Source organism: Xiphophorus couchianus, chromosome 12 (genome assembly GCF_001444195.1).
Source record: "Xiphophorus couchianus chromosome 12, X_couchianus-1.0, whole genome shotgun sequence".
Lineage (NCBI taxonomy): Eukaryota > Metazoa > Chordata > Actinopteri > Cyprinodontiformes > Poeciliidae > Xiphophorus > Xiphophorus couchianus.
Window position 1 is genome coordinate 26,174,288 of NC_040239.1, and position 26,088 is coordinate 26,200,375.

General features: G+C 40.6%; 3 protein-coding genes across 5 annotated transcripts in view; 1 reads left to right on the top strand and 2 right to left on the bottom strand.

The window, feature by feature from the left end:
* msi1b (musashi RNA binding protein 1b) overlaps positions 1-12,010 on the bottom strand; it is a 28,822-nt gene extending 16,812 nt beyond the window's left edge. Inside the window, exons 1-5 of the mRNA XM_028033375.1 lie at positions 11,377-12,010; positions 11,016-11,056; positions 9,794-9,875; positions 9,572-9,656; positions 994-1,035 (exon numbers count right to left, since the gene is read on the bottom strand). Coding sequence (XP_027889176.1) covers positions 994-1,035; positions 9,572-9,656; positions 9,794-9,875; positions 11,016-11,056; positions 11,377-11,435 — 309 coding nt within the window. The 5' untranslated portion in view covers positions 11,436-12,010. The remainder of the gene's footprint in view (positions 1-993; positions 1,036-9,571; positions 9,657-9,793; positions 9,876-11,015; positions 11,057-11,376) is intronic.
* Positions 12,011-12,436: 426 nt separating this feature from the next.
* On the top strand, positions 12,437-24,013 carry hnf1a (HNF1 homeobox a). Of its 2 annotated transcripts, none has more exons than XM_028033365.1 (10): positions 12,437-16,696; positions 19,421-19,620; positions 19,738-19,918; positions 20,889-21,091; positions 21,324-21,466; positions 21,546-21,687; positions 21,778-21,966; positions 22,040-22,155; positions 22,236-22,320; positions 23,340-24,013. In XM_028033365.1, exons 1-10 carry the CDS (start codon positions 16,404-16,406, stop codon positions 23,468-23,470), a joined length of 1,683 nt encoding a protein of 560 aa, XP_027889166.1. In that variant the 5' UTR covers positions 12,437-16,403; the 3' UTR covers positions 23,471-24,013. The 2 variants fall into 2 exon arrangements, with proteins under 2 accessions (XP_027889166.1, XP_027889165.1); XM_028033364.1 differs by having other exon boundaries at positions 12,442-16,696; positions 21,540-21,687; positions 23,340-23,840.
* On the bottom strand, positions 23,696-25,680 carry c12h12orf43 (chromosome 12 C12orf43 homolog). 2 transcript variants are annotated; one of them, XM_028033377.1, is made up of 6 exons: positions 25,522-25,680; positions 25,283-25,316; positions 24,752-24,850; positions 24,600-24,670; positions 24,419-24,506; positions 23,696-24,322 (listed from the first exon to the last, which is right to left on the bottom strand). In XM_028033377.1, exons 1-6 carry the CDS (start codon positions 25,631-25,633, stop codon positions 24,001-24,003), a joined length of 726 nt encoding a protein of 241 aa, XP_027889178.1. In that variant the 5' UTR covers positions 25,634-25,680; the 3' UTR covers positions 23,696-24,000. The 2 variants fall into 2 exon arrangements, with proteins under 2 accessions (XP_027889178.1, XP_027889177.1); XM_028033376.1 differs by having other exon boundaries at positions 24,752-24,901.
* Between the last annotated feature and the right edge of the window lie 408 nt (positions 25,681-26,088).

Here is a 26,088-nt window from a genome sequence, read left to right on the forward strand (position 1 = left end):
ACATAAAGTGGAAACGCGCTCGTTGAGCTGGAGTCAGTGGGTCTGTTAGCTATAGAGACAGAGCAGTCTGCCACTCAGTGGCACATTCTGTTGGATAGTTTAATGAAAGATGAGTTTTATGTACACAAAACAAGTTTTGGATGATTGTTGCAGGAATATTAACCGAACAGAGCACCCTATATACCGGACACTCTACAGAGGACGAAAAAGGAGTTTCTCCTTCAGCAGAAACAGGAAGGCTAACTGCAGTACAGGAAGTTACATTATATTTAACTTTCAACCTCCATCTGTCAATCCGTGTATAGGATCTGGAAATGTTGGCAGCCTGTTGAAACACTCTCACGCAAAGTAGAAATATTTATATGCTAGAAAATACTCTGTTGCGTTTAGCGATGCTAATTGTGCTAACAGGGCTAGTTGCTGACAAAAATTATTGAAATAGTTTTAAAAAATGTTCACCTCAAATGTTCTTGACTTGATAACAATGTTACTGAACATTTTTATTGCTGGATGTAGTGACTTTCCACCATTGTATACATTAATAAAACCAGAGAGTGGACAACAAAAATGTTTAATTTTAACCGTTGTTTTAAAGTTTTGAAAAATTTCAGTTTACTTTATAGTTAACTTATAACTAAAGTTGAGCTGTGATTCCATTTCTGTTTCCATCATTGTAAACCCCAAAAACAGTCAAAGAATAACCAAAAAGATCACGCCTGACACAGTTTCGGCTCGACTACGAGTTGCGAAATTATGAGTTACGATTAAGAAAAAAATTGTTGCCGTGAACAGAACACAGCTGACAAAAGATTACAGACGAGCATTTAAAACAGGAGTTGAGAAGGTTTTTGCTCAGATAAACTGTTGTGCGAAGGCAGCGGTGCTCATGTTGGTCAGATTATGCCGCATTAGCTCTGGTAAGACACTTGAAATACTCAACACACGCTAACCTGCTGGAAACTATTCGCAACAGGAGGAGACATTTCAACTCACCTTGGGCTGAGCTCTCCGAGGGAACGCCACCTTTGGATCGATCTATCGGAGAAGATACAGAAAAACAGGGAATTGCTTAACCATGGCCCACAATACAGAATCCTCTGGCATCAGAACGCCGCATTCCCTTCTTTATAAACGTTTCTACATAAAATTGTAATCCATCTTATCCCTTTTGCTTTAATTTCTGATTTGTCTTTGGTCAAAAGCACCTGATTTTTTGGACTCATCATGCGCTCCATTAAAAATTACGCCATGAGTGGATCTTGTTTTAGAGCATTTAAGATCATTTTAACAAATTAAGCTGTTGGGAATATTATTTGAAATATGTCTGTGACACACTGCCTGGTTAATTCTGAGTTCTTACCTCAAGAACAAAGCAAACGATTGAAGCAAGAAGCATTTTGTCGACATATTAAAGAGAGTAACTCCTCTTGTCAAAGTAATACTTTCTGACACATGAATAAAAACAACTAAGAAACGTGTGTGTGGTTAATGCCCCTTTGAAACACATTATTAATGATTGAAAACATGTAAATAGTGCAAATCTCTTCTTAATTTGAAGTGATTACAGATCTGTAGTAATTTGTGATTTTTTTTTTGTTTTGTTTTTGTCTTTAATCTTTTCTCCCTCTATCATCATAAAATGCACCATAACATCAAAAAAATTTGCCCAGAGTTTATTTTAGGGCTTATGAAAGACTTTTATTGATGCAAGCTTGGAAGCAGTTCAATTCAAACTTGACTGCTTAAATTATTGTGAAAATTATAAAATGCTTGAAATAAAGTTTTTCTTGATAAATTCCTGGAGTGTGTTTCTATTATTTTTATTTATTTGATAAATAAATCAAATCGGACGATGAAACCTATCTGAGATTGTTTGCTTCATTAAGCCTACACATGTTAATTTCCCCTTTAAATATTCATAATTTTGGAGAATTTGTGCACACATGTGGGCGCTCAGGTGGATTGCTGGGAACGTCGGCCTCTCTCATCGCCACCGTGTGACATGTGATCTCATGGAATCTCACACGGGCGCCACAAACACAAACGCGCCTCACCTCCTCGGCGAGGAGGGCCCAAAGCGTGTCAGAGGGAGGGGCTGGGAGGAGAAGACGGGAGCTGCCAATCACGCCACGCTGACAGTAGAGCAACGAAGTTTTGGGGTTTGTTCGATTTTTCGCAACAACAACATTATCGTTGATTATTCTGCTCATTTTCAGGTGATCCAGATCCTCCTCTGTCTTGTAGTTCCTACTCATTACTCCCAGAACAGTGGACAATTAAAGCTGCAGTATGTAACTTTTATAAAAATGCATATTTTTTTACATACTTGTTAAAATTGTCAACATGTCGTGAGAGTATAGTATGGGATAGATAATCTGTGAAAGAACCGAGCTCCTCTGGCTTCTCCCAATCCTAAATACAGAAATACACAGCTCAGACAGAAACAACCAATCACAGCCAGGAGGAGAGTCTTAACGCTGTCAATCATGCTTACCCCTTGCTGCCTGCTACGCTACAATTTCTCCCCGTCAGCAGAGCCTGTCGTGAATGCTAAGACCAGTTAGCATGGCCACCAATGATGGCAGATAAACAGTTTTCCTGTAACAGTGAGTTAGTTGTTTATCCTCCTTTAACAGAGAGCGTACACGAGTTTGATTGACAGCGCTAAGATCTTCCTCCTGGCTTTGATTGGTTGTTTCTGACCGAGAGCGGCACATTTCTTCAGACGGCATTAGTAGAACTGGGAAGAGATTATCTGTCTCATATTATACTATCACAACAAAGGGACATTTTTAGCATTATTATATATATATATATATATATAATAAAAGTTGCATAATTTTTATGTCACTTATCTAAACATTTCAATCTTAAAGTCACAACAAGCAGCGGAGAGGCCCACTGATTGGAGAGAAAACCACACCATGCCTTGAAGATGCAATCACAGATGGTCTGTAAAACTGAAATTTGAGACCTCTATATTAGTCTATGCTGGTCTAATAGAGCTAGAGAACAACTAGACTACGCCACACTGTACTGCTGTTACACTAACAGACGGTACAGTACAGTGCTATGATTAGTCCTTGACCATGAAGAGGGTAGAGTTGAACTACAACAGACTGCTAGAGCCTCTATGGTAAACCGCATGCGTTTACCAGAGTGAGGGGCATCGGTGATGCTTCTAACCAGAGCTGACGACACCACGAGTTGTCAAACAAACAAAAAAAAAAGATTTTCTCTTTTCTTACTTTTGTTCTAGACAGCAGAGTGAAAACCACTAGATGCTAATTACTTTAGGATCAGATGCAGAGTCTACTGTTTAGTCTCTATTGGTGTCTAGACTAGTCTGATAGTCACCTCCGGTCACCAACCCTTCCCGATGTCCAACACTCCTGTGCGCACACACACACACAAACAGAAGTCAAACAGGTGGCAGCGCACAACACATCCGAGGGCTGGGGATAATGGTGGACATGAAACAGATACAATAAACTCCTGAAGGATATCGGTTTGTTGTGTAGAGAAAAAAAAAGACATGATTGTCTGCATATCTGTCTTCTTAGAGTCGCATTTAACCCTTATGATCGTCTGCATTTGTACTTACCAACAATGTTTACATGCAAACAATTAACATCAACTTGCTTTAGTTGTTTGTGAAAATATGTTTTCATGTATTTGTTAAAGCTGTCACTATGTCCTGATGGTATTATATGAAAATTACTGAGGTAACCTTCTTTCCTCCCTGTTTTCCTACTGCCATCTGCAGAAATACAACACTCGGTCAGAAACAACCAATCAGAGCCAGGAGGAGGGTATTAGCATTGTCAATCAGTTCGTAAATGTGCTGCTCACACCCTCGCCCTTTGCTATGCTAGAGCTCCTTCCCTACACCGGAGCCCAGTGTGAATGCCAAGGCTGGTTAGCATGGCCACGAATGACGGCAGATAAACAGCTCCAATGAACTGGCAATTGTGAGCAGCACGTACATGAGCATGATTGACAGCACAAAGATTTGTCCTTAGTGCTCTGAGTGGTTGTTTCTGACTGGGAGTGGTGTATTTATGCAGATTGGGACCACAGAGCGGAGGAGCTTGAATTTTTTCATTAATCCTCTGTATTGTGTGACACTATCACAACATTCACTGTTTTAACAAATATGTAAAAAAACATTTTTACAAAATAGCTGCTGCAGCTTTAAGAAAAATAGACTAAATGTATTCAACTTCTTGAATACTTGAAAGTTCCCACAATTTATCATCTGTCGCCAAACGTTTGTGCATTTTATTGGGATTATATATGACACATAAATAATCACTGAATAAAATAAAAACATGTTGAATGCATTGATATTCTTTTATGTCGATACAACTACAAAAAAAGTAATTGCCTTCAGAAGTCACATAATTATGAAGCAGAATGCATCAGTGAGTTAATCTGAGTAATAATATTAAATATGGCTTTTCTGTGAAGCCCTCAAAGGCTTGTTGGAGAACATTAGAGAACAAAAAGCATCAAGAAGACCAAGGAACCCAGCAGAAGGTTATGGACGAGCTTAAAGCAAGGTTTTGGTCAAAGACCAAAACAGAATTTTCTTTGGGCCCAAAAGCAAAATGTTAAGTTTGGCAAAAAAACAAAACAATAAACACACTATTCCCACAGTGAAAATGTGGTGGTAGCATTATGCAAGCATGCAAAGGGACGCTAATCAGAGTTGATGGAGCTAAATGCAGGTTAATCCTGGAAGAAAACCTGTTAGAGGCTGCTAAAGACTTCCAGACTCACCAGCTACAATGAACCTAAACCTTCAACAAAGCCTATAGCGGAAAGATTTAGATCAGTGGTGTCCAAACTTTGTTCCCCTGTTAAATCAAACCACAAAATTCAGTAAATTTAAAATTTAAAGTTTATGATGTAGTGATATTTCTTTTTTTTATTTACTTGCACAATAATACAATTTTCATGAAATCTATTACTGCTGCTCCCAATGATTAGTTTAGTGATGAATTATTCTATCAGTTATTCTCATAATCAAATAGCTGAAAAAAATTGACAGATTTTTCATTTAATCTGAAATGAAAAATTCTGATTTTTCACTTAATAATAATAATAGTTAAGCTTATTTTATTAACTATAAAAAACAAATAAAATGACATTAAAACAAATAATTAAATGTCATTAAAAAAAAACATTTTATTACCTAAAATGTAATAATGGTATGCATTGAGTGAACTTCTGACCATTTGAAGCAAAGGAGACACAGTATATTTACATATAGATTTTTCATCTGAAATGAAAACTGTATATTTTTTGTACAGTTTTGGTTTAATTACGACTCTGAGTCTGTTGCTTTAGGAAATGTCCTTTGTCAGTTCATTTCAATTAATGATTAATCGATTATGACATTATTTCAATAATCAATTAATCACAATTAATCTGATTAATCGTCTCAGTCCTAAAATCCATTAATCCTTGAAGATCCAAAACATAAAAAAAACCTTGCAAAAAAAAAAAAAAATTATTACAAATCCAAATTTTGATGGTCATCAGTTGTTTTTCATTTCGTTGACGAAAATTTTGCCGTTGTGGTTTTGTGGTGGAGGGGTAGAGTTGGGTGGGGAGCGATCATCAAAATCATTTCAAGGGGTCACAAATGGCCCCCTGGCCATTAGGTAAAAGGGTTGTAATGGCCTAGTCAAAGTCCAGATCTAAATTCTATTCAGAGTTTGTGTTTACAGACGATAATTTTACAAATGAGAATGGGCAAAAAAAAAGAAAGAAGGTTTTTTCCAGATACGCACAACAAATCGGTTGCAGTGAACTTGCTAAAAGAAAATTGGGGGGTTGGAAGCAGCATAATTTCCCCTCCATTTTGTCAGTAGTGCTTTGTTCCTGAAGTAAATAGAAGTTTTACTGAAAACTAAATGTTCACAGCATAACGTCATGAAGACCTTACTGCGTTTAAACCTGTGTGCCAAGGTAGCAGAGAAGGAGCTGAAGCTAAGTCCAAGAGAGGTTTATGAAATCAGGGCAATCCCCTCTGACAGGCTACATCCCGGCTATACGCAACAGTTGGCCCGCGGTGTCGCCTGCCACGGCCCGGGCTGGGAACGCACTCCGCGCAACCTGCCGATTGGGCAGCAGCACTGAACATCTCCGAGGAACAACTCGAGCTTGATGACTCCAATCCTATTAGTGAGGAGAGCTATAGTAATCACAGATGGGGTCATCCCACTCATCCACCCCCACTAGCAGCACTTTTTTTTTTCTCCTGCTCAGCTCGGTATGGGAACAGACTGGGGGGTTGGTTGTTACAGAGACACTGATGTGTCTTTGTGCTAAACTCTTAACTGCGCAGGAAACTTTGTCCTACAAAGATTTAACTCTGCAACGGTCGTCTCTGACTTTACAAACAGCGGGAAGCTACAAGGACGCCCCCCCACCCCCTCCCAACCTCCCAAAAGGGCAACAAGCTGCGCATTAGTTGCATAAATCACAGCAGACCCGGCCCGCCGTATAGCACACTGGTCAGAACCGGTCCGCATCTGTCCTCCAACACAATAAGCCCCAATAAATTCCTGTGCAGCACTGTACTTGCTCTTTAGCCTCGCGGCTGTGCAAAGCTCTTTTAATTCCAGCGCCGGAGTGGTTCACTCGGTCACAGCGTGGCACATTCTTTCTGTTGCCACTGGAGAACTTTTCTCTCTCTCCTCCCTAACAGGATAACCTGCCTGCATTGGGAGTGTGGGGCGGGGGGCAGCGCAGGGCGAGCGGTCTAAAAAGACCTACTCTACTCACCATCCAACCCCTGTGATTGATCACTGAGCCTTCTCCTCGCCCAGCTAACGGAGGCCACTGCAGACCTCCCGGCACACTTGAAACACAAAGCGTTCAAACTTCTTTTTCCCCCACATTTTGTCAGGTTATGACCACAAACTTTGACGAACTTTGTTGGAATTGTGTGCAACTGACTAACACACGCGGTAAATTTATGCATTTCCTTACAAGAAAAGACTAAATAGAGACCTTTTCGCTCGAATACATCCAAACAAAACGAGTTGTCTGGATGAAAAAGATTGTCCTGCTCAGATGGAACTAACACTTTTTTACATGTATCGAAAATTATAATGGATTTTACCGCCATCTCGCCATCCTCACTATGAGCTGGACTGGGCAATTATCGTATCGTTTATCATTTATCGTGATAAATTTCTTGCTGTGATAAGATTTTTCATCGTTTTATCGATAAGATTTATCGTTGTCACGATAAATTCGGCTAATGTCAAAAAAACAGACTAAGATGTTATTGTTAGCATTTTCTCCACTACTTTTTCCACCAGAGCATCAATAAATATTGATTTATTGATCAATTCAAAAATATGACTAAATGAAGTCTCTATAAGCAGTTTAGTGACATAAACCACACTTCTTTAAGTATGTGGTGTCCTATTTTAAATAGGAATGTTTTTCACAAAAATAAAAATGAAATAACATGCATTATTTTTCTTTAATTACACATTTATGCACTAGTTTGTGTTGGGATAAAACAGTGGTGTCCAAACCTTTTGGTACATTACCTAAAATTGAAACTACTTGTGGGCCAGCATTTGTGTTTAATTTTGTTGTATTTTCACCTGCACAACAATAAACTAAACATGAAATATGTTAATGTAAGGAACCACAGATAATTTTTTATGGAAAAGGAGCAATAAATCATTATTGATCCAAAACTTTAACAATGTCTTGAATACAAGTTCCCAAATTATTTGGGTGGATTATTTTCTTTTTTGTACAAAGTTTTTGGTTTATTTTCAGCAACAGCTGAATATAGAATCACTTTTTCTCTAAAAAAAAAAAAAGAAAGAAAAGAAAAGCTGTGCCTTTAACTCCTTTTCAGTAAAAGTTGCTGACAATTTATGGTCATACTTACTACGAACTTAGAATAAGAGCAAAAAGCATGTTCAATAAAAGATAAACACTAACATTTTTCATTAAAAAAAGTTGTTTTTTGTTGTTGAGATGACGGTAATATCCCGAAACCCCCCGCCCCACCAAAAAAAACAGTAAAACTTGCACATTTACATGAATTACTAACTTAGCAGACGCACGTTTGGGTCACACTTTGACGTACACTGAAGTTTGTGATTGTCATGCAGCAAAATGTGGAAAAGTGCAAAAAGAATGAAATATACAAAACACTACAGGTGAGAGACGTCCTGGCACAGAGATGGAAGTTTTTGTTGCATCGCTGTGATTTAACTCAACATGGCGAGAGGATAAACTTTCAGCAGCGTGGCCTCCAGTGTTTAGGGACTCAGTTCCTAGTTCCCAAGAAATGACTGTAAATCATGCGTATTGGTATCTTTTGTCTTTGGTGACAGAGCTGTTCTTCAACTGGAAGTGGGAGCGAGAGGAGGGGGTGGGGGCATCACTATGGTAATGAGCCCCATGGTGAGTTAGTGGCGTCCAAACATGATGGCGCTACTTGTCAGAGCTGTCGCGCCTAAAGTAATACTTAGCAGCTAGAATCAGTCAGAGCTCTCAATCAAACTGCTTCTGCTCCCCTCACTTTTAAACCCGACAGACGCAATCGCTCGTCTTTTGTTAAGTTTGCCACCGTCGCCTTCTTTTGTGGCTCGCACTTATCTCCCAAAGACTCATGAAGGTGAGTCGCCCAAAGCACAAAAGGGCAAAGCAGAAACTAGCCTGCGCTCATTTCAATACAGTGACCGACCCGCGACCAATCACAACTCCCAACTCAGGCAGGGAGGCGGGGGCTGTGGTCCCTATGGTGACCAACAGGCCACATTGTTCCCAGGCCAGCCCACATTCATTACTGACAAAAAAGACACACACACACAAACACACACACACTCACAATCAGTCCGCAACACAGTCCTTTAATACATTTTAAGTTGCAGTTTGTACGGGTTGAAAAGAGCCCTGAATGAGCGGTGGTGACTTTTTTTCCCCCCCTCCATCGCTAAACTCGCAGCTTTACTCCGGCTGAGATCAACAGGAAGCTCGCAGGAGTTTTGATTGTCGCTGCTTTCACACCTTGATGGTTTCAGGTTGCATTCACTTGTTCCATTGAGAAACTTTCTGTTAGGTCAATTCCACCCCTTGGGGACAGGAAAAGGGGAAAAAAAAATACAAGTCTTGGTTTAGTGTTCTGAGAGGCTCAAAATCAAAGAGTGGCAGAGAATGCAACCCTGTCCCGGTTCCCTTGTTTCTATGGAAATTGACACTGGGTGACATTTTCTTGCCTTGTTTGGCAGAAGAGAGACGAGAGAGCACTTTCTCCCATGTGTCGGCTAATGACTTTATCATGTAAAGTGCTCCCATCTGAGGTGCGGCAGCAGATGCAAGCATGGGACCCGGACTGTGTATTAATGGCACAGGAGGAGGAGAAGAAAAAAAATAAACCTCATCAGAACACTGGAATCCCACAGTGAACACACTAATATTGTAGGAAAAGTTGCACCTTTCAGGAAGATTACTGGAAAAATCCACTAATCAAACATTGAGCCATGGGATTAGCCAGTGCTGGGAGGGAAACACACAGAGAACTCACTGTTTTGGAGTCCAGCTCGTGTCTGCTTTGGGCCAAAACTTTGTCCACGCCGGCCTGATCGACGAAGGTGACAAATCCGAAACCCCTGCAGACATCACGGAGGGAAGAAAGCCGTTACTGACGCAGGGACCCGATGTGGCTGTCTGATGGTGCTTTTATGAGCAGAGAGGAATCAGATAAACTTTCAGCTCTTTCGGCGGGTTGAAGCCGGGGCTCCCTCACCTCGAGCGCTTAGTAACCGGATCTCGCATCACCATACACTCTTTCACCTCGCCGTACTTGCAGAAGTACTCCTTCAGGCCCTCTGAGACAGAAACAGAAACAAGACGAGTTTGGGAAGGAGCAGACATGCTGCGAATGAGGTCAACAAGTAGGAGGAGAAGTTTGGGAAATTCAGAAGAGCGAGTCGTACGTCTCTCGAGCCCTCGCATGCTTCCTGATCGGATTGCTCTCGAGCTACAGATGCGATAATCTCCGGTATCCGGCGGATACGCATTTTTTATTTCTTTTCTTTTCTTTCAAGTCTGACCTGCCAAGTCTCTTATTTTCTTAAAAGCAAAAACACGTAAATATGTGTGACCTGAGAGATGTGGCAGTTTCAAATCCTTTGGAAAATGAAAGAAGTTACTAGATTCTCTTAAGTTGTGAATCAAAGCATATTTCCTCAACAGGAGGTGCACCGATCACAGTTTTCTAGGCCAATAACAACTGTTGATTTTTTTCCCCCCATCCCCAGATCTGACCTGCCAAATTCATGAGTGATTACTTACATTTATTTTTTATTTTACACATATAAGAGAGAAAGTGTTTCAATGGAAAATGACAGCATTTTGAAAGTTAGTTCCATTCATAAATCAAGGCATCCATCCTTAACTCTCATCTGATTTTTAATTCAACTCAAAAATGTGACTATAGTTTATAGGCCAAAAAAAGTAGAAGTTTTTAACTTTGACGCACTAAATGAATGGCACAAAAAATTTTAAAAATTACCAATAATAAAACCACATTTTAGTAAATCAACGCTTTTGTTTAAAGCATTTATAGACTGAATATAGCGGGAGAGCTTAGATTTTGTGCATTCATTAAAAAGGGAAAGAAATTATATTTTTAGAATTTGATGTGATAATTACCAGTCAGAGCTGTTCAAGGAAACAATGGCTGATTCCAGTTTCCAGCTGAGTAATCGGTGCATCTCTGCTTTAAATAAAACTTTCTAATGACCTTTATGAATCATGCAGCCTTTGCTAACTCTGAATGGGAGTATTCATTCAAGAGAAAATATGAAATGTAAAATTCATTGTAAACACAACTATAAGCACATCCCGCTTTCGAAAACAAAAAAACACTGCATTGACTTAATCAAACCTGCGCAGTAACTTAAAAAAAAAAAAAAACTGGAAACACAGTGACTTTTGAGCAGACGTGGAGGCAGAAAAAGATTTACCTTGTGTAGTTTGCCAGCTGAGTCCACCTATAAACATTTTGCTGTGGAAAAAGTGAGAAAATATGCAGATTAACAGAGTCAACAAAGCAGCATTCAGAGATCTCAGAGCGCCGCTGCTACTTTCACAGCACCGACAAAGTTGTTGCTGGGCTTTTCAGAGGGATCCCGGAGCTGCAGATGGATTTTCAGAGAGAAACATCTCATTTAGCACGAATCCTCTCTGCGTGGAGGTGTGCGAGTCTAACTCCGCACCTCGGAGCTCTCACGGAAAGCCGCGCTTGTTTTCACAAAGTTTGAAAAACAAAGTTGTCGAGTTTTGTTTTTTGTGTTTTTTGTGTTTTGTTTGTTTGTTCTCCGTTACCAGGGGTCGTGAGGGGAGTCCGCGGCGGACAGGCTGCTCTGGCTCCCTTCCGTGTCCATTCCGAGTCCTCTCGGTGTGTGTGAGCCTGCCGGTGTGGGTGGATGGGTGGGTGGGTGTGGGTGTGTGTGACCGGGCCGAGCCGTGCGGGAGGACAGGCGGAGAGCGAGTGAGAGGAGCTGGGCGGGTTTGGCCCGGGGTGACAGAGAGGGGAGCGGGCCAGATGCAGGCTGGGACAGACTCCACCTCCTTCCCTCAGTCCCCGCTGCGGTCCCTCTCTCATCCCACCACCGCTGCCGTCGAGGCACGCGGCTCCGGCGTCAAGTTAGAGGGAACTAACCCCGTCACTTCCGGCGACGCTTTTCAAAGTAAAAGCAAAGTTGCAAAAGTCTTACCACTTAGAATGTATTTGTTCAGCTCAGATGCTTTATTTTATGGAGATTGATGCCATTTTACAGCTTAAGAGGAAAAGATTAGTCACTCCTCACAAAAACCTGCTTGTCGATAATATCTCCAGTTGGGTATTAACTAGTTACATTTATTCAGTTAAAATTACTTGAACTTTTTGGAAAAGAAATACTTTTAGGTTTTACTACACCGTACTTTTTACTTGCATCATTTTATTATGAAGTATTTTTACTTGCATCATTTTATTATGAAGTATCGCTCTTATTTGAGTAAAATGTCTGGATGGTCGACCCACTGCGAGTAACTTCACTGAATTAAAAAACGGGCTCATTTTAAACCAAAATTCACCTGATACAGACATACACCTGAAGTTTTTGTTAAAGTTGCAAAAGTTTTATAATGAAAGAAATTGATTTGGAAAAAATATATATTCCATGCTTTTGTTATATTATATGAGTAATTTTATTTATTTATTTTTTTATTCTTAAGCTACCAAAGTTTAACATAACTTTATATGTTGTTCCGTCTGGGGAAGTAATTTTTAAATATTAAATGATTGATGTTTTGATCAGTTACATGCGTGAGTATACCTTTTTACCAAATACTCTTCTTACTCAAGTCCTTTTTGGATGGCTGCTTTTTACTTGAGTAAAATGTGTTAAAAGTAGTGCTACTCTTACTTCAGTACAATTTTGGGGTATTCTACCCACCTCTGGCATCCAATATTATGCGACAAGGGGCGCTGCACTAGAGAGGGCGCCAAATTGATGGTGAAAAAGAAGTTGACCGCAATTTATATATTTCACATCTGTTTGTGTGCGCCCATACTGTGTACACCTCAGTTGTGCCCTGTCTGCACATATGGCAACGAAATGAATGGCCAGCATCACGTTTTCGTCAAATGTTGTCAGAGGAGATGCAAAATTTAAACAAACATGTACATGACCTAGTTGCATTTATACAAAAACTTAAAAGCCACACTTGTTCCTGTTCCTGCTGAAATAATAGAAATTTCTTTAATGTGCCACAGAGAGAAAAAGTAGGTGCAACAACAACCAAGTGAAAGGCGATCACAGTATATATTCACACCAACATAAAATGTATTAAAAGAATAGAATGCAGTGTAGTATGAGCAAAATTTTAATATAAATATACTCTGCAGTATTTTTATTGCTTTGTATACTCCGGTCCAAAGAAACACACAGAAATGTGCAATTGGATAGGTTAACTAAAAATCATTATACAAAATTTGCATGTGGATAATAAAACAAAGGAAGGAATCTATCTGTAAGTCAAGGAAGTTGGGCCATTAATTTGAAGAGATGGTTTCCTAGCTTCCTGTCACTATCTTTCTAATGCTGACCACCTTGACCCAAAACCCACTTCAGTTAAGATAAAGAGTTATCAGAAATGATTTGAAGATAAAGTAACTGATTTATGATAGCGTCTTCACTTGGTCTTTAATGTTGCAGAAACAGGAAGGGAAACGGCTCACAGTTTAGAGGAAAAATCTCAGGACTGCATGAACACGTAGTTTAAAACACACCTGAAAAGCTTGAAATACACCTCACAGCTCATTATGTACTTATTCAATGATATCCTTGATTTTTACTTGTGTAATAGCTGGTGTTTAAGCTCTACATGCCGTCTAGCTGCATCACTTTAGCGCTCTGTGAAGGGTAGACGTGTTTCAGAGTCCATTATTGTGCTGTCTGCCTCTACATTGCAAACCGGTTTACGCAGTGTGGGACAACAGAAGGTTTGTGTGCTGCGTGCTCATTCATTGCTGAGGTTTAAGCATTTAATTAGTAGCTACTAAAGCCAGCTCCCGCTAATCTTCTCAACACTGACTCAACATGTGACCTGGTAACTAATGTTAAGGCCGATCAATAGCCCGTCCAACTCAAACAAAGGGAATGACAGCTTTGACTTAAGGTGGGTGTAAAACTCATTGCTGCCTTTTACAAGAGGCTTGGAGTTCGAAGAAAGTTTGGAGGTGCTTTTTTTAAAAAAAAAAAAGAGTATGTTACCGCTGCCATTTATTACAGAGGGGAACAATACAGGGACAGATTGTGCCCCCACAATGGTAACTTACAGTGTGCTCCATCCTCATTGAGCGACGCAGTCAGTGTCCTGACTGCAAGCAGGTCTACTAACTGATGATGGAGCTCTGGAAGTGGGACAGGGGGCCATTTGGACGGGAATTGAGGGGTGTGTTAAGTTTCTGCATGCATGATCAATGGGATTGAATAGGTTGGGATGGGGTAGAGAGGGGAGGGCAAAAAAAAAGGCAGGCCAGACCAAAGCGGCGATGGAGTGAGAGAGGTGTTTGCAATGGAAACACACACACACACACACACAAAGGTGGTGAGCAATGGTTTGTTAATGAGATGGGCAGTGCGGATTGTGTCTCATTACCAATCAGCACAGCTTTGAGTTCTCTTCGGAGAGGACCAAAAACATGCACGCTCCAGTGTGTGCCGCATGTGTTTCTTTTCGATAAAACCTGGCTGTGTGGCGCGGCATTAGTCACAGCGGTATCTGAGCTGTTGGAAGTCCACACACACTGCCCTCTGTCCGTTTGCGTGAGGAGTTTCCTCTCGGTAGTACAATGAGTCTTAATTACAGGTCAGTGGCATGTCTTAGGGAGATAGAGGGAGCTCTGTTACCCTTCCAAATACTGTATAATGCCATCATCCCAAGGGTGGGGTGGGGTAACAAGAGCTGGACACAAAAAGGTGCTGATAGGCTGAACATGAGAACGGTATAATGTGATCGGGGTGGAGAAAATGAGTGTTTTACACTGAAAAGAGAGTGGAGGGGGGGAGCTTAGATGGCACATTACCTCTCAAAGGATTTTGCCCATTTCGTTTGCTTTACAGTTACCCCACAACTAATTCCAGCCAACTTTCTTTGACAAAAAAAAACAAGAGATGGATTAAGGACAAAGACAAGCTGGATTGGGGTGAAACAAATCTGCAAAGGGAAAATCTGTGGTTACAGTTACAGCGACGCGTTTTCTACCACCTGTTGATGCTGCAAGTTCAAACCTGCTCACTGTGCCTGATGAATACCTGAATAAGTCTTACACGTCTCTACTCTGAGATACCGTGATGTATGTAGTTTGTGAAGCAGATCTTTTTTTTTATGCTATTTTATTTAAAATAGAAGCTAGATGCATGCATCCACGACCAATGCTTATAGGTCTTCTGAAAGAAAGAAATTGTATCACCCTATCTGAAAAGTGCGGTCTTTTTAATCTCATCTTATTCTGACACCACTAATTAAAATTTCACACAACCGTGCCTTCACAAGTCACCTGTATATAATTTAATCTCAGTCAAAGGTGAAGGGTTAGGTAGTTTTTTTTAACATCACACCTCACCATGAACTCATCACCCCAATGGTGAAACACGGTGGTGGAAGCATCGCAAGCAGGCGCAGGGAAGCTAAACAGAGCTAAATATTGGAGAATCCAGGAAGGAAACCTGCTGGAGGTTGCAAAAGAAGCTTAATATCCCAGTAGGATTACCTTTAACATACAACCAGAAAAACATTATGTTGCAGTGGTCCAGTCAAAGTCTAGAAATCTAGAAAAAAAAATAGAAAATCTGCAGCAAGGCTTGGAAATAGATGTTTTACACTTTCCACTAAATGTCACTGAGCTTGAGCTGTTTTGAAAAGAATTGGAAAAGACTTCAGTCCCTGGAAGTGAAAAGTTTGTTTTCGAGTGCCTCTTTCAACAATACAAGTTTAGACATATTATAGTAAATAATTCCAAAATAATTAATTCAAAAATAACAGATATATATATATCCACCTCACCTCATATATACCTCACTTTTTTGTTGTTGTTGTTTTGGTTTTGAAGAGACCTGAGTCACTGAAATACATTTCTACAGAACTGTGTCAATTCAAAGCATAGATGGTACAACAGCGCCCTCTACTGGCACAAGTTACTCATCAAGCTGTGCTTGACCTACAGTAACTTATAGCGCTTTGAATCACTAGAAGCTCACTAAATAATCAAGAGTCTGGTATGCAGGCATTCTGAAATAAAAAGAAGAAAATCTCTACTGTGGAAAAAAACCCTGATTTAAAAATAGATTATCTGTCCTTAAAGCGAGTTTTACATTAAAAATAAGAAATGCATGTGATCTGCAATCACATCTTCTCATTTATTGGCTCGTTTCCTGACTTGGCAGACAGCTTTTGTCAGAAGTCTCAGCAAATGCAACTTTGCTCATGTTTGGTTATTGTTCTTAAATTGTACTTTGGTCACTGTTGGGGACTGAGGGAGAGGGGACAAAGTTCACAGGGCGCTCGTAAGGAGGAGGGGGTGAAAAGGAGGAAGGTTAAAAAAAAGAAAAAAGAAAAATTGACCTTTGAAAGGAAAACAGCAGGTGGAGTGCAAAAACCAGGCAGCTGAGGACGCATCGGGAGGAAAATCAGTGGAGGAAAATTAAAGCGCTCTGGTTTTTCATTTAAAGAAGAGCAGCTCGTATGAAAAAAAAAGAATGAGGCCCAACGCAGGCCGTCCGGCTGCTATTTGAATGGGACAGGGAGAGCACATGCGAGCAGTGTTTGTTTGTGAGGCAGCAGCACGATAAGACACCAGACCAATGGAGGGAGAGGAGAGGGCAGCCATGGCGAGGCCAAGTCGTCTGACCGCCCTTCAGGAGCAGCTCATCTGGGCCCTGCTGGAATCCGGACTGTCCCGGGACGTCCTAGTCCAAGCCGTGGGCGAGCTGGAGCGCAGCAGGGCCGGAGCCGGCGCAGAGAGGGGAGACAAGGGCGATGGAGAGAGCTCCGAGGAGGGAGAAATGGATTTCCCTCCGCCTATATTCCGAGAGCTGGAGAAGCTTCCTCCGGAAGACGCGTCCAAGCTGAGGGCCGAGGTCGACCGGCTGCTGCAGTGAGTACATCCCAAGGTTTTCTGGAGATTCCATGGCAATGGCCAACTCATCTTGAAGTCTCGTTGAAGTCGTTATTTCAGCAATTTTTTCCACCCTAAAGGAACTAGGTTAATTTTTTGTAAATTTAGAACCTCCTCATCAAATGAGTCTGTTCCTCCGTGTTCTGGCCAAATCTATTTTTCTGTCTAAAACATTATTCCTCACTTCGGTTCTCCTCTCTTTCCTAAATCCTCCCTCCTTCACATGCTTCTCTGTTTCTCTCTCTGCAATCTGGCTTCTGAGGCAAATTTAAAGAGGGTTCCTCCTTTGCTAGTTACTAATTACCCACCCCCATCATTATTCCCTTGCCATTTCTTAATAAATAAGCTCCATGCATACAGGTAGGTGAAGATTAATGGAGTGGGGCTGGTAACAGGAGACCGTGTTTGCATAACGCTTAAGCAATATTTCGGAGCGCGCCTTTAACAGCAGATTTAGAGAATTTAAAAGACAAGCATTCCCTACAGACACACTTGATACATAAAAACGTGATAAAGCATCCGTCATTAAAAAGGTTTTCATTTAGTGCTTCATTTAATTGAACTTATATTTGAATATTTGCTGCTCCAAATGGAGTCTTTTAAGGTATCGTGTATTTTCAAGCTTTCACACAGAGTCCAAACGTTAAATCAGGGCTCATAAACCTTTTACACGTTTCTTCCCCTCCAGTGATCCGAAAGGGCTGGACTTTGCTCCCGTGTGCTTTCTCTTATCGCTCTCTGTCAATAGGCCTCTATGCAACTTCCCGGTGTGTGGAAACACATTTAGTCCAATGTTTTCACTGCCTGTACCTGCTTGACACTTCTATAGAAACTATAGTAGCTGTCGCAATTCTCACATTCTATGGAGAAAAAGAAAAAACGAGTAAATGAAAACTATTTGGACGTGGCTAACAAATTTTTAGCAAATTAAGAAAAGGGAAAATGATGGAAACAATATGCGTTTGGTATTGATGGTCACGTGTGCAGGTCATCAAACCCGTTTTGATTACCTGTATATTTGTACAGAAATTTGCATTTATGGAGGTAAAAGTTACAAACGTGAACGATAACATGGAGTGTTAAATTACAATACATAACTTAGGAAATATTTTTTTAATGTGTAATGAATTTAATAAAACTGGAACTACAGAGAATTTATTCAATATAGAAATAACTATAGTCAATAAAAACATTTAAATGTAATGATTTTTATTGTAAAAACATAGTTATTTTATGATTTAATAAATAATTTCATGCTCCAAACTGTCAACTTCACCCATCAAACTCAGTGGGCGGGGTTAGAGGAGATTCTGAAAGTCTGATTGGCCGCTTCAAACTGCAAGTTAAGACAACTTCTTCTAACTCTGAATGACACTCGGACAATATTTTAACTGGAACTGTGAAAATATTTTGGAGGCACATATAATTAATTTTATATTTTATCAAAAATATTGGACAGGGATAGGAAAACACTGCAATAAAGGTTCCATTGATGAGATGAAATGCTTTATCATGAAATGGTAATGTTGAAATGAATAAAAATGTAAGAAACTAGCGAGCGGATTAGCTTGTGTATGTTAGCTACTTAAACATTAGTCTCTGTAACTAGTTAAATTGTATTTTCATGAAATATTTATATCTTTGTACTCCATTAGATACAACTGATATTTTTAACAACCAAGTGTTCAAGCCTCAAATGCAACTTTGCATAATATCACCTCCATCATCCCTGTGTCTTGTTACAATTTGAATGAAATTTTAATCCAAGTCTTTCTTTTCTAATCAGAAAAATCAACCAAAACTCTCCCCAAAATCAGACTCCCAAATCAATCTCAGACCTGAATCATACAAAGACAAAAAGTGAGGGCCCAGAACGCTGGATGATCTAGCAGGGGTGTCAAACTCCAGTCCTCAAGGGCTGCTGTCCTGCAGTTTTTAGATGTGCCACTGGAATGAAATTGCTTAATGACCTCCTCCTTGTGTAGATCGGTTCTCCAGAGCCTTGCTAATGACCTAATTATTCTATTCAGGTGGTGCAGCAGAGGCACATCTAAAGGTTGCAGGGCAGCGGCCCTAGAGGACTGGAGTTTGAGACCTGTGATCTAGAGAGATAAGCAAAGAGGAACATTTAAATGTCCTTCTCTCTTAACTTTTTAATACACTAAGAATGCCAAAAATATAGTGGTAAACGTTAGTTCTCATAATAAATGTCATTTTGTGGGAGCTCTTCCCACTTCATAAACAGCTTTTGGAAAAAATAAATAAATAAAATGGTTGAAGTTAGATTTCATGCATGTCATGTTCTGTGACCAGACCAATTACTATTAGCAATACTGTCAGATAGCAGTTTTTATATGTGTAACCAATAAATTCACATGTTAAGCAACAGATTTCTCTTAACTATGTGACTAATTTTACAAGACACAATTCAACAAACGTGTAAACAAACACAAGTTTTAGTAGCTCTACAGCTTTATTGGATTGCTCACAAGAGTCGAACTCATACAAGACATGATTCTGACTTCAGAGGACATTCCAGCAGATTTTTCCTGGAACCCAAAAGTCATGACTTCTGAATACAAATGGTATTTACAAAGAAAATCCCAAGAACTTTACTGCAATCAAAGTGCTTTATAAACTAAGTAGCTGTGTGGTGTTAAGCCTGTGTAACCTGTTAAGTGTTTTGCCCTCTCTGCTGAACAGGGAGGACCCCTGGCAGGTTGCAAAAATGGTGAAAAGCTACATGCAGCAGCACAACCTACCTCAGAGAGAGGTGGTAGAGTCCACAGGCCTCAACCAGTCCCATCTCTCCCAGCACCTCAACAAAGGCACACCCATGAAGAACCAAAAGAGAGCTGCTCTCTACAGCTGGTATGTCAAGAAGCAGTGCGAGATCAGTCAGCGTGAGTACAAAACCTGCACAGAAGCACCAACCTCTGCTTGATTTAAACCCAAAGCTAGCAGCAGTCCTAGGAGATGGAGACACATTGGTAATAGAAACTACGGTTTTTTTCATCTAGAATTTACCAATGCCAAACATGGTCTTGCACCGGTGGAGGAACAAGGAGAAGACACCAAAAAAGGACGGAGGAACAGGTTCAAGTGGGGCCCAGCATCCCTACAGATTCTCTTCAATGCCTATGAACGTCAGAAGAACCCCAGCAAGGAGGAAAGAGAGGGATTGGTAGAGGAATGCAACAGGTGTGGCAAGATTTTAGATGATCCATTTTTTATTTTGCAGATATGCAACCATAGGGCAAAACGTGATCGTCACAGACAGATGACGCGAATAACACTGCTTCCCTCCTTTTCATGGCACCTTTTAATGGATGGAGTACGTTAGGAAGAAAACTGAACATTTTATCATCAAAGCTGAAATGTTAACAGCACAAAAATGGGAACGAATAAGAACTTGAGGAAATCTAACAAGGGTTGAATTGTCAAGGATAGAAGGTTGGGCCAGAGTATCTCCAGAAATATGGGTTGGTGTCTATCAAAGATGGTCAAGTAAGTGAACTAGCAGTAGCTATATTGGATTGCTCACCAGACTCATAGGCAACAAAGGCTCATAAATGCATGTGGGCAGCAAAGGCTGGTTCCTTTCATCGGATTCAACAGCTGAGCCACTCTTGCTCATATAGCGAAAGAACTTAACGGTCTTTCTGATGGGGAAAAAAAATTACACGCACTGCCTGTAGATTAGTCTGAATTGGAACAGTATTGCCTGATGGCTGTATACTCTTTCAACAGAACAAGTCATGCTGCCACAAAGCAAAATTCCTTCAGGAATGGTTAGAGAAGCTTTGTGTTAGCTTCAAAAATGTTCATCTCTCAATCCAGTCAAGCATCAGTAGGGTGTATTGGACAAACAAGTCCAATCCATGTAGTTTTGCAACTTACAGGACTTAAGATGGCCTGTCAAGATCTTGGTATTCAGTACGAAAGCAAACCTTCAAGGGTTTACTGGAGGTCATTACTTCAACAAGTCAGAGCTGCTTTGGGAACCAACAAACATGATGTTATGCCACATGCTATGAGAATCTCATGATATCCTATTGGGAAATGAAGCACCACTGATTTTATTGTTGCATTTGCTTCTTATTTAGTCAATGACTTCAGTTCATATCTTTCATTTGTTAACTCATCTGTAAGTGTATTTCTTATTTTTCAGAGCCGAGTGCCTCCAGAGAGGGGTGTCCCCTTCCCAGCTTGCTGGTCTGGGTTCAAACCTAGTTACTGAAGTCAGGGTGTACAACTGGTTTGCCAACCGGCGAAAAGAGGAGGCTTTTCGTCACAAGTTGGCCCTTGACACATCTTTCAACAGCCAGTCAGCTTCCTCCTCTAATGCCACCCTTCCAACAAGTCCTGAGCATGGTAATGCGCCACAACTGGTTAAGCAAACCTACAGTTTCTATTCTTTGTAGATAAAGTTAAAAACAGGACTATTTCTTGTAAACTGAGATTAGGGATTAAGCTGTTACAACTAAGGTGGTCTTGCAAGTACCACAGATTTTGGTAGACATGACTGTGCAGGTTCTGAGACTGATGTGTGTAAACTAATCACCCTGGATATTGTCCTGAAGCCTGATTCACACTGCTTTCCTAGGTGTGAAGTACAGCCAGCAAATCTCCTGTGACACAGGGAGCACAGCAAGAAGCAGCATAGGGGACCGTGTGGGACGTCTCGTGGTCAGCCCTATGCAACTAGAACCCAGCCATACACTCCTTGAGTCTCATAACCCCAAGCTGGTGAGTGTTTGTCCTGGTGTTTCACCAGTCCACTCTGAGAATTCCTACCATTGTGACTATACTTTCCCCCTAGCTGCAGGTGTCTGGCAGTGGACCACTGCCCCCAGTAAGCACGCTGACATCCCTGCACAGTCTTTCAGCGTCTCCAGCCTCCTCACAGAGCCTCATCATGGCCTCGGTGCCCAGCGTCATGAGTTTGGGCGAGTCCTCGCTTCTAATAGGTACCCCAGTCTCTCGATTTACTCTCCATACTTTTGAATGGAAAATATAAAAATACAAAGAGTGAGGTCTATCCCTGATGTTTTTTACAGGTTTGGCCCCTACGCAATCACAGACCGTCCCCGTCATTAACAACATGGGGGCTGGTTTCACCACTCTCCAGCCAATTTCATTCCAGCAGCAGCTTCACACACCCCACCAGCAGGCAATACAACAGCAGCTTCAGGGTCACATGGCTGCCAGTCCGTTCATGGCAACCATGACACAGCTGCCATGTCACAGTAAGGCTACAACAGCATATAAGTTTAACATCACACAGAAGGCAAACACTCATTCATCTCTTCCCCATGACAGTGTACAACAAGTCAGAGTCGCCTCAGTACCATTCGTCCAGTTTGCTGTCTCAAGCCATGGTCATCACTGACAGCAGCAGTCTGGGGACCCTGACCAGCCTCGCTGCGGTCCGACAGGTATGCCTCTGATGACTTTATTGGGGTGGTAGATCTTCAGTAAGATTTTAAACCTCAACCTTAAACTTTGTTTCGAGTAGATCCTCACAGCAGATCCTGAGGAAGAGACGGAGTCCCCTTTGCAGGAAGATTCTTTACACCTGCAGCCACACACACCTGTCCCAGGTAGAGTACCAGAGCAAGCAAAGCCTCACCACTCATTGTCCAAATATATTTGAGAATCTCTATGAATAGTGATTTTGAAAATACAAATGCTGAATTGTTACAAGTATGACTAAGATTAGGCCTGAAATGATATTCGATTAATTGATGTAAACACAAATTCTGCCAAGCTTTAGTTGTCAGACAGGTGGCTTGATTTGGCACTGGAAAACTCTGATCTTAAAAGTGCATGTTGGACTAATGTTCAGTGGCTGCAATACAAGTCTAAACCATCACTCTGCCACCAACGTGTTTGGAAATCAGCTTGGGGTGAGGCTCTCTTAAATGTCTTTGTAGTTTTGGTCTCGTCATAACCACGTTTTTTTTAAATATAAAATGGGAACGGTTTGCTGAAGAACGTTTTCCATTGGCCAAGCTAAATTCCTATCCATTCAGGAGGTGGTTTCACTTGACAACCAACAATTTAAAGAAGTTTACTCTGTGACAATTGATTAAAGTGCCTAACTAAACAAATAAATGAAGACAAACACAGGTATGATTTGGAAGGGTTCAAAACTGTTTGGAAACTATCCCATAATTCTTTCCAGACTTATTCGCAGAGGCGATTCTTAGCCAATCTGTTGTTGATCTCTATCCTTCTGGGCAGTGTTAGGATTGTCCTTCATGCTCCTGACCAATAAACTGCCTAAACTCCTGCTCATACACGGAGTCAGATTTACTCATGATCAGCTAATCAAGTCCATTTAAATCTCATAGAGCATTTCTCTTGCTTCTGTTTTTCACTCACCATCAGAAAGATACAATAAGCCATTATAAAATGGGTTTTATTTCTGTACTGCCAATATTTTTCACATTAATTACTGAGTATGCATAAATGCTGTTTTTAAAAAAAATGTATAAATAAAAACAAATTGTGTTTTCTAATCTGATGCTCCTGTGGGTGGGTGGTTGAGTAGAAGAAACTAATTTTGCCAGAAACTTCTAAGCTGAGTCTAAACTGATTTTATCACTCTTCTGAACAGCGTCTTCTGAGAGCCTGGAGCTGTATCCTTCCTCCCAGACGACAGAACGCCATCAGTCTCACCTCCTCTCCCCTTCACCCACAGACATCGGCTCCTATATGCCTACACAAATGGTGTCCACAGCCCAGTAACACCTCCCTGGCTATGTAGCGGCTCCGGCCTGTCAGCTGGACTAAGGAGGTGTGGGGATGGACAGCTAACACTGGACAGCTAACACTGGGAGGAGAACCAGGAGACCGGAACCAGTGATGTCTGAGAGTAAAAACTGACTCAGCACAGCTTTTACAGCTTTTACCTAGAACTAATATTAGAGGGGAAAAAAATCACAACTTAAATAGCAGAAATATCTCTCAAGATCAACACCAAAAATATTTTTATTAAAATATTTAGTTTTTCTTGGAAATTGTAACTTCAGATGAAACTTGGCAAACAAATGTTACCTGCACTGTTTTTAATTTGCTTTCCTTAAATGCTTTTTTTCCCTTTTGATGAGAAGTTTTTGAAAAAAAATATGTATAACCATCAACAACGGATGTAAAGTTATTTTATAAACAAACTAGATGCCTTGTGTTATCGGAGAAATAATTGAGTGCTCCACACCACTTGATCAGTTCAACACAAAACACAGACAGCCCGAATGAGTAAACACTAGATTAAAAACTCAGTTCAAAGCTTCTTCTTCTGCATTTCTTTTACGCTTCTTTTTCTTTTTTTGTTTTATGTTGACTACAGAGTGTTCCTGCTCACCATTGCCTTGGTGATGAGCAGAGGATACAGAGTCCTGCTTGTTCTCTTCTTTTTTCCGTTTCGTCTTTTTCTTGACGACACAATGCTCTTCTTCCTCTTCCACCTTCTTCTTTTTTGCTCCAACTTCTGAGCCGAGAGGCTCTACTGAGGAAGATGAGCGCATGGCTGAAGGTAACAGGTCACTGATGGACACCGCTGCCTCCTTCAGTCTGGTTTCCATCTCGCTGTCGCTGTCACTGAAAGCAGCACAGAAAGGTAGAATGTTCTGTGGAAGGTGAAAAACTGCAAATCAAGTGTTTGAAATCAAAGGGAAGGAGAAAAAAAGAGAAAACCTTGAGCTGGGAGGAGGCCGACGCCTGGCTGCTGACGAAGGCTTGGCATCTTCCTGTCCTGGGACGGATGTAGAAAACAAACGAAATCCTGCAAAAAAATAAATAAAAAATTATAACATTAAAAGAGGTCAAGTCAGTTCCTCTAATAGCGAATCTGCTTAAAGAAAGAGCAGACATTTACCCTCATCTTGACCATCATCACATTTTGATTCCAGACATTTTGAGGCTATGTGCTGCGTTTCTGAAATGCAACTGAAGAACAAAAATGCTGCTTAAAAATTGGAGCCCTGAAGAAATAATGAGACTCTTCTGTAAATGACAACTTTTCCCTACCTGTCCAGAAGATTCTCCAGCTTTCTAGCGACATGTTTCCGAAATCCTTGGGTGACCTGGAGCTCGTTTCCGTCATGCTCATGGTCAGCGACCACAACGCTGTTGCACAACAGAATGTATACACTTTGCCCCTCAGTTTTAATTAAGTGGCTGCCAGATGCATAAACTTTCATTTTCTCCACAGCATAACGATTATAGTATAAAAACCATTAATCTACATCTAAAATTAGTTATTTAGAAATTGACCAGTTTAAAGTGTTGGGCTGTTTTGGAGTAAAAAAAAATCTTGTTTTGCAATAAACATTTTTATCATAAAGATGGTTGGTCAGAGCTTCACAACATTCAGAGATCAACCACAACGTCTCTGATTGGTGCGTGATGCATCCCAGATTCAGACTTCCTCCCTTATGGCTCTGTTAAATTAAAAAATAAACTTCCACACTTTCTTTAATTTAATGTGGAAGGCTAATGCTCTGCACAAAGTCCATTAAGTTTAACTGCTGTGAAATTGGTAAACGTGACAACACTTACCGCTTAGACTCCTGTTTAACACTGCCATCCCCATCTGAAATAAGAAACAGAAGTGTCAGCCTCCTGATGTGCACGGCGACCGTCAAACTCACGAAAATCTAGGGAACTAAAAATTATTAGTCGTCCAACGTATTTCACATGAACACACAAGTCCTAGCTCTGTAGGTATGTGTGTTCAGGATTAATTACTAAAACGGTTGCAAATGTAAAAATGGTGCATAAATACTAGCATCCTTTACCTTTTGCGTTAAATGTTTGGCTTTCCCAAACGGCCTCCCGGCACTTTTTAAGCTCTTCGTCGTCACTGCTGCTGGAGTCCTTAGAAACTCTCCTTCCAGCGCGGGACGCCATGTTAACACCACGTGCTGCTTGAGTTTCTCTGTTTTCAACTGAGAATGCTGGGTAATGTAGTCCCTTATTTCATTGCACGCAAAAAAAGAAATGACGGCCACTTTTATTATTTCGGTAGGCGAGAAATATATAAGCCTAACAAATAAAATACTATTTATCTAATAGTAGAGTAATTAAACACCATATTGCTATTTCTTTAAATTATAATAAATTGTAATAATTGACACTGCACGATTAGTTGATGGCGTTTAAACCTGAATTTCAGCTTCACTCTTAAATTGATTTTTTTTATTTTTTTTTTTTTTTGTTTTAATTGTATTAACAGAACCGTCACTCTGAAGTCTGGATAAAAATGGCAGAGCTGAAGGTTTCATACCACCCCAGATTTTTAAAAGCCGGCATGGGAAACTTGATCTGAAACATGTCGATACCAGAAGTGCTCTTCAGATGATGTG